The sequence below is a fragment of the Seriola dumerili genome, unplaced genomic scaffold (assembly GCF_002260705.1).
Source record: "Seriola dumerili isolate Sdu_G_001 unplaced genomic scaffold, Sdu_1.0 BDQW01001709.1, whole genome shotgun sequence".
Lineage (NCBI taxonomy): Eukaryota > Metazoa > Chordata > Actinopteri > Carangiformes > Carangidae > Seriola > Seriola dumerili.
This window is the reverse complement of record NW_019175964.1, coordinates 139,245-147,976: the sequence shown is the minus strand read 5'-3', so window position 1 is coordinate 147,976 and position 8,732 is coordinate 139,245. Positions and strand designations below refer to the sequence as shown.

At 41.7% G+C, this 8,732-nt stretch overlaps 1 protein-coding gene across 1 annotated transcript; it reads right to left on the bottom strand.

Annotated features, from left to right (window-relative positions):
* Positions 1 to 1,082: 1,082 nt before the first annotated feature.
* On the bottom strand, positions 1,083 to 7,143 carry LOC111238878 (leukotriene A-4 hydrolase-like; the record flags this gene model as incomplete). Its single annotated transcript, XM_022768590.1, has 7 exons — positions 6,940 to 7,143; positions 5,619 to 5,749; positions 5,406 to 5,526; positions 2,003 to 2,071; positions 1,757 to 1,861; positions 1,245 to 1,297; positions 1,083 to 1,155 (listed from the first exon to the last, which is right to left on the bottom strand). Coding segments are annotated over exons 1-7 (702 nt in total), but the record flags the coding sequence as incomplete, so codon positions are not given.
* Between the last annotated feature and the right edge of the window lie 1,589 nt (positions 7,144 to 8,732).

The following is an 8,732-nucleotide window of genomic DNA, read 5'->3' as shown; positions in this document are numbered from 1 at the left end:
AATTTCATAAAGACGTCGTAGTACAATAAGGCACAAAAAATCATAGTATAGTAAGGTACAAAAAGTCATAAAAACGTCATAGTATAGTGAGGCATAAAAAGTGACAAAAACGTCATAGTATAGTAAGGCAAAAAAAGTCATAGTATAGTAAGGCATAAAAAGTCATAAAAACGTCATAGTATAATAAGGCCTAAAAAGTCATAAAAAAGTCATAGTATAGTAAGGCATAAGAAGTCATAAAAACGTCATAAAAACGTCATTGTATAGTAAGGCATAAAAAGGCATAAAAAGCCATAGTATAGTAAGGCATAAAAACGTCATAGAATAGAAAGGGATAGAAATGTCAAAAAACGTCATAGGATAGTAAGGCATAAAAACATCAATAAATTTATTAGTATAGTACTGCATAAAAAACGTCTTAAAAACGATATCGTACAGTAAGGCGTAAAAAAAACATCATCACGTCATAGTACAGTAAGGCGCAAAAAACGTCATAGTATACCAAGGCGTAAAAGTGTTATCAAAACGTCATAGTTTAGTAAGGCATGAATGTATTTTTGCATAAAATTATGTATCTGTGAATAAAAGTATGAATTCATGCATTTCTGAACGCGTGCATGTACAAAAGTTCATATGTGTATCTGTATATTACTGAATGTATGTATGTACATATGTATGTAGTAATAAAAGTCTTCTGTCAGAGCATGTCTATATATAAACAAAAGTACAAGTTTGCATGCATGTGTATGAATACATACATGTATGTCTGTTAGTAGGTATACATGTATAAATTAAAGATTTTAGGTCTGAAAGAATGTATGAATTAGACTACTTATATGTATGTACTGTATATATTAAAGTATTCATGTATGTCTGAAAGTATCTATGACAAGAAATGTATGTATGTATGTAAATTTGATTAAAGTGTATGTATATATGTGTCTCATGGTCCGGTATGTCATAAAAATGTCACAGAATAGTAGGGCATAAAAAATGTCATAAAAACGTCAGTGTGTGTTCTGGTCAGTGAGATACTGGTCCCAGTTAAAACAGTGGTTTCATCAGCTCTTATTGTGACTCACCTCAGAGAACTCAAACGCTGCTTTATCCACAAACTCTTTCTCAGACCAGACTCTGGACCTTGGACCGATCTCCCTGTAAGTGAATGAGAACACAGATACTTTGTTTTATTACCTGCTGCAGGTAACATGATGACATCAGTGAACAGGTGAGCAAGAGCGTACCTGCTCTCCAGAGCTCCGACCACGATGGCTATCAGGTAGGAAGGCATGGGCACCTGAGAACAGAGGTCAAAGGTCAGAGTTGTGGACTTTAAACATAGACATAAATTGAAGCTGGTGATCTGGACATAAAAACCACTTTGGATTCATGTAACAGTTCAACTTGAAATTGAAATGATTAATCGAAAGGTCGATGAGTTGATCAACAGAAAATGAATCTTATTTATCTCGATATTTTGATAATCAATAATGATTGGAGTCATGGATTAATGCATCTTCTTCTTTGTCTAATGTCACAGTACACTGACCATTGTTGTGTTTGTGACTGTTAGTCATTTCAGCAAAAACAGATTAGGTGAGAAAATGGGATTATATAGTATTATAATTAACATATCTACTAAATATATTTACTAAATATATTTACTATAAAATAATAATCTATACATTACAATATATTTACTAAACTTAATATATAGGTGGTAAAAAATAGGCATCAGGAGACAGGAGACACTGACCGGCTGTCTGAATCTGTAGATGATGCAGTTGTTGTCCTGAGGATCGACTTCCTGTCCGTCTCTCACTGCACTCATTACAGCCACCAGATCCTTAGGTACAGACACCTGAAGAGGAGACAGGTAGAGACACCTGAGAAACAGGTACAGATACTTGAAGAGGAGATGGGTACAGACACCTGAAGAGGAGACAGGACAGTGACACCTGTGGAACAGGGGGTGAGTGCCTGCAGACACATGGTGTCTTACCTGAGCGTAGTAGGTGTGTTTGACAGACGGACTGTCCTGACAGGGGACCATACTCCTGCAGTGATGAGCCTGTTAGACAAAACACAGGACGACAGTGACTGACGGAGAAGAAGCTCGTAGAACATCAGGCGTGTTTAAACAAATGTTTAAACAGTCCGAAAAATAATAAAAAAGTAAACAAAGTTGTGACAGATGGAGAATTAAAGTCTGAAGAAACAGAAAGCAGGAGCTGCACTGATATACAGGCTGACTGTCACTGATATACTGTCACATGAAACATTTTTATTCTCTCCAGCTACGCTCACGTCACCCTGAGAACTATTCTGCCCAGTTCTAGTCCTAGAGAATAGGTCCGTGCCCCTATCCTTCACTGAGTCGCATATCCGAGTCATAGTCGTGTCCGAGGAAATTCCAATAATTAGGGAAAAATCAGTAAAGAGTCTAGGTAGGTGGTACAAGGCAGACTTGAAGGACGGAGAACAAGTAGTGCAGTTTCGGAAAGATGTTGCCGAGGGACTGGATAGAATAGATAAATCAGGGCTTCCAGGAAAACTGAAGTTGTGGTGTTTGCAGTTCGGGTTATTTCCCAGACTGATGTGGCCAATGTCCGTTTATGAGATTCCAGTAACTGCTGCAGAAAAAATGGAAAGATTAGTTAGCTTCTACATTAGGAAGTGGCTAGGTGTTCCTAGATGCTTAAGTACGGTGGCACTGTATGGGAAAGGCATACTTCAGCTCCCAGTAACTAGTCTAGTGGAGGAGTTTAAATGTACCAAGGTTAGGACAGAGCTCCTGTTATCTGGGTGTAAAGATGTGGTAGTCAGTAAGGTGGTTCCAAACCCAATCAAGGGGAGAAAGTGGAATCCAAGAATGGCAGTGCAGGAGGCAGAAGCAACGCTCAGGCATACAGAGATTGTGGGTAATGTCCAAATAGGCCGGGGTTGGGCTTGGCCCAGGCAAACCGGTGTGGAGTAGAGCAGGTCCCAAAGAGAAGAGAAAGCTAGTTGTGGAGCAGGTTCGTAGACAGGAGGAAATATTAAGGGGTGCAAAGGCAGTGGCTCAGGCTAAGCAGGGACAGTGGGAGAATTGGGAAGGTGTAGACAAGAAAAAGCTTAGCTGGAAAGAGCTGTGGAGTATGGAGGAAAGTAGCATTAGATTCTTGATAGGGGCAACATATGATGTATTGCCAACTCCCCAGAACCTAAAACTCTGGGTAAATGGAGACCCGCTATGTGCATTGTGTTCAGGTACTGCAACTCTAAAGCACATTTTGTCAGGCTGTAAGGTTAGTCTGTCGCAAGGCCGGTATACGTGGCGACATAACCAGGTTTTAAAAAGCTTAGCTGCAGGAATTGAAGATTTACGGAGGCAGGCAAATTTAGGAGGGTCTAAAATAAAGAGTTTGTTCAAGAGGGAGAGAAAGTTGGTAAGACAACAAGGAGGCAAGGCAGCTTAGAGGATGCCTGTGATTGGGAAATGCAGGTAGATTTAGGAGGAAAGCTTGTTGTTCAGGAAATTAGCCAGTTACAAAGTTTAAAGGCCTGACATATATTTGTTGGTCTAGGAGTAGATATGAGAGCATATTCATTAGAGTTAGGCATGGAAGTTAGGATTTGTCCAGTGGAAGTAGGCATGTAGAGGATTTGTAGCAAGGTCTTTGTCTCTTTTGGTGAGGGAGTTAGGAGGAAGTGGACATGAGTGTGAGGAAAATGTAAAGGACCATGTCAAGCATGAAGCCAGCAAGGATCCAGTCAGTTGGATTTAAGGATGCGCGAGAAGAAGTCTAAGGGTAGCCTGGGGGGCCCAGGCGGGGGATGCCATTAGGAAGACCACGACCTAGGGCTTAGGCGTGACATGCGCAAAGGAGAAGAGAAAATCCAGGAAGAGGAAGTGTTTTTAAGGCTGGGGGGTGTGGCCTGTGTGAGCCTCTTTGAGTAACCAATGCGGCTTAGTTCAAGGTGAGTTGGCCTGTTATTAGTTTGGTTGGCATTGTTTGAAATTGGTTTTGTAGTGTTGTTCTTTGGCTGTCTAGGTGCAGTTTTGTTTGTTTTAAATGTGGAGTTGTTCGAGGTGGGGGGGTATGGGGGAGGTAGAGTTCACCAGCTACAGCCTCCGGCGTGGCGGAGAGCCTAGCCCCAAGCAGTGCACCTCTCCCCTGACCTCTACCATCGCTCATCTCAAAATGGCCGCCCAGACGTATTCTCTCCGCACTGGTTAAGGCGATTGGAGTTTGTTTGCTGAATCGGCAGTGTTCTGTTGGGGTCCTAGTTGATGATTGTGGTGATGTGGTGCGTTTTGGTAACTCACATAACGGCAAGTAAAGGAGAAAATAAGTGGTAGTGCAGGAGCAGTGTGAATGGCTGGGCATATTAAGGGGGGTGACTCTGCGGGACGCCAGTGTCAGTGTTACGCCTCCTGGGGGTTGTTGTGGGGGACCAACTAGACGAAACACCTCGTGAAAGGAGGTTCCCCACCTGATACTCCCAACAGAGCATTGTTAGTTATCACAGCTCAATTAGTCTGTGTAGCTGAATTAATAGTTATCAATTAGGGCTTAGGGAGTTATTCACTGAGTCTGTCCAAGTTTAACAGCACAAGTTTTTCTTGTGTTTATCTTTAATTCACTGATATACCTAGGACTGACTGTCACTGATATACTGGTTCAACTTGATACAGACCTGGGTCACTGATACACAGACTGTCCCAGCTGATACACAGACTGTCCACTGAATACACCAGACTTGTCGTGTCACTGATATACAGACTGACTGTCACTGATATACAGACTGACTGTCACTGATATACAGACTGACTGTCACTGATACACAGACTGTCACTGATATACAGACTGTCACTGATACACAGACTGTCACTGATACACAGACTGTCACTGATACACAGACTGTCACTGATATACAGACTGTCACTGATATACTGTCACTGATATACAGACTGTCACTGATACACAGACTGTCACTGATATACAAAATGTCTCTGATATACAGACTGACTGTCACTGATATACTGTCACTGATATACAGAATGTCACTGATATACTGACTGACTGTCACTGATTTACAGTGACAGTCAGCACTGATATTAAAACAGCAGAACAGAGGTCCTCACTGACTAAACACATCAGAATCATCATGGTGTTTACAGAATGAACCAGATCAAAAGAGGAAGGATGAAGAGAGAAGAACAAAGTGATGCAACGTTTCCTCGTTTGTCTTCATTTAAACCTCAAACTGAAACTGATGGAGAAACACCCACAAACTGTCCACAATTACACAAGAGTAGTGAACCAACATCTGTCTCTCTGTGAACATCTTATGCCTGGTACCTGTCAGGCGAACCTGTCAGGTGATCAGCTGCTGTTGAACTTGGTAAAGTGAGAGTTCACCTGACACTGGCTGAATAGATAAGGCTGCTTCTTCCCGGCGGTCTGTTGAGGTGTGAGCCACTGCAGGGCCGACGCAGATGGAGACGTCTCATAGGTCACCTCCACAATCACATGCTGCCCTCTGATTGGTCCAGAACACACACAGCACAGTCGTTACATGTTATTACTGAAGGAGAACAAGACATTTACAACATGTCAGACAGGTGAGATCACCTGGAGAGGTCAAAGGGCAGCGTGATGTCCAGTTGTGTCCCCTTGAAGCTGTGTTTGGGGCCCAGACCGAAGTGCGCCGCCTGTCCATTGGCCGACACTGATACGATCTTCAGGTCTCTGGTGTCCAAGGTCTGCAGCAGATAAAACGACACATTTATTAATGGGATTCTGAATTAAAGGGAGAGCTGCTGAGTTAGCACCTGGGAGCTGAGATGTAGCTGCTGATAAACACTCACCTATCATGCTGTGACCTCATGTCTACACACCTGTACTCATTAATCACACTTCAAATCAAAGTTAAAGACAGTACAACCCCAATAAGTTCAGTTTGTTTACGTCACACCAAACGCCATTCAAAAACATGTCAATTAAAGAATTTCTTACCTGAAAATATTCATATCGCCATTAATATATTTAATCTGATTATATATATACATATATATGTCTAATAAAATACATTTTAATAACAGGTAAGACTTAATGAAAGAATATTTGATAATATGAATATTTTATAATATCAAATGTTTCCTACTACATATGATTTTTATTTATTTATTGTACAGTTGAGCGCGGTCTGTCCTGCTGCTGACTCCAACCCTCAGTTCACTGCTTTTACTTGATACTGAACTGTGGCAGCATCACTTATACCTGATACATGAAATACAATTACAAATACATATCCCCCTCCCCCATAATCTGATTGGTTGAAATATTAGTTGAAAGTTGAAATATTAACACAATTTATTAGAAATGTGGATTTAAAGAGATTTTTATTCAACATTAATGATCCACAGTATTTTAATGGATGAAATCTTTGACGTCTTGACACAGTCACATCTGACAGACAGGTACAGCCACTTTACTGCAGACGGAAAGTCAGCTGTGTGGTGCATCTGATAAACAATCACCTGTCACACTGGTCTCACCTGTTCAATGGCTCAACCTTTATGTCAAAGTCCAGGACTACACAGACAACTTCACCCTGTTTTAAAGCTCAAGAACATCCCGCCAAACTCCATTTAAAAAAGAGCAGTTTAAAGTTTCCTGACTCAAACACTTAGAATATATATATTCATATTACAAACAAACAACATGTATGAGAGTGACCGGAGCTGTGAAGAACAGCTGCTCAGTCATGACAGTGGCCCACAGACCAGACTTCAGATTTATTTAATGACCACTTCAGGAACCAGAATCACGGTGAGAAAAAAAATAACCCTCAGCCTGTTTACTACTGAATGAGTGAGCCCGTTAGCTCGGAGGCTAACACGCTGCTGTACTGGAGCAGAGCATCCGGTGTACCGGGCTCCGTTAACGTTACCAGAACAGAGAAGCGGTCCTCCAGAGCCTCCACCGTGAGCTCCACCTTTCCCCTGATGACGTGTCTGTCGAAGTCCACGTGGAGGGACAGGTTCAGGTGTTTGGTGACGCACCTGGTGAAGGAGGAGAAGGAGCACGGATCTGAAGACATGATGATCTGGCCGGTAACGACGAGAGACTAGACCGACTGTCAGACGGACGTCGGTTATCTACAGGAACATGCTGCAGTCACGTCCGGTACCGGCCTTTTCACAATAAAAGAGACGCAGCAGAATACATGCTTTTATTTTGAAGCCTTGCTAATGATCAATACGTTTCTGTTAAAGCACCAATTAACTGAATTATGATTTATTTCAGTCATGAATCTGATTGTTGAACTAAATTGAATCCAAATGTCTCACTCATCAGACCGAGGGTTAGTTCACCACACACACACACACACAAACACAAACACACACACAAACACGAATGTCATTAATATAAATGTTATTGTTACTCAATAATATTGCCATTATGTTACTGTGTAATATAAATATTATTAATTATTGTTACGCTTCAGAAACCACCTGGGTGAGGGACACCTGTCGACTCGGTTCAGTCATAATGCTCTTAATCAACCACCAGGTGCTTGATGTTTCCGCTGACCCCTGAAGGCAGAGTCACCTGGGGGCGATGAACGCTTAGGTAAATTGGGGGCGTCGACTATGCTAATGTGCACTTTCCTCCTCCGGACAGGTAGTTAATCAAGGTGAGGTTAATCACATGTGCAGGTTCCGGATGAGGACAGGTGAGCGAGGCTGGACTCACCTGTTGGACTGACGAACAGTCAGTAACATGGAACCATGAGACGTGTCTTCAGAATAAACACCACGTCTAGCAACATGGTCCTGGACCATGTGAACAGGTCTGGATTTCATGAGTCTCCATGTGAAAAACTGATCATTTAAAGAAATGATCAGAATGGATTATTGGTGTATTGATCAAGTTGACTTTGTGAGTATTAACCTGCTGGATTAAATAAAGGGAGTCTGTGACTGTCACGTTAATGTGTCATGGTGTCAACACTGTAGAATATGAAACAGATCTGGTTTCAACACTGTAGAATATGAAACATAGATCTGGTTTCAACACTGTAGAATATGAAACATAGATCAGGTTTCAACACTGGAGCATGAACAGGAAAATATGACATAACATTAAAATATTTAATCAGCAGGTTAGAGTAACTCACAAAGGTCAACAATTGATCAATACACCAATAATCCATTCTGATCATTTCTTTAAATGATCAGTTTTGCACAGGAGACTCATGAAATCCAGACCTGTTCACATGGTCCAGGGACATGTGTAGACGTGGTGTTTATTACTGAAGACCAGTCTCATGGTTCCATGTTACTGACTGTTCGCAGTCCAACAGGTGAGTCCAGCCTCGCTCACCTGTCCTCATCCGGAACCTGCACATTGATTAACCTCAACTTGGATTAACTACCTGTCCGCGAGAGGAAGTGGCACATTAGCATAGGTCGTGAGGCCCCCAATTTTACCTAAGCGTTCATCGCCCCCAGGTGACTCTGCCTTCAGGGGTCAGCGGGAAACATCAAGCACCTGCGTGGTTGATTAAGAGCATTATGACTGAACATGCGAAACGTTGTCCCTCACGCCAGGTGGTTTCTGCAAGCGTAACAATAATTAATAATATTTATATTTACACAGTAACATAATGGCAATATTATTGAGTAACAATTAACATTTATATTAATGACATTCGTGTTTTGTGCTGTGTTTGTGTTTGTG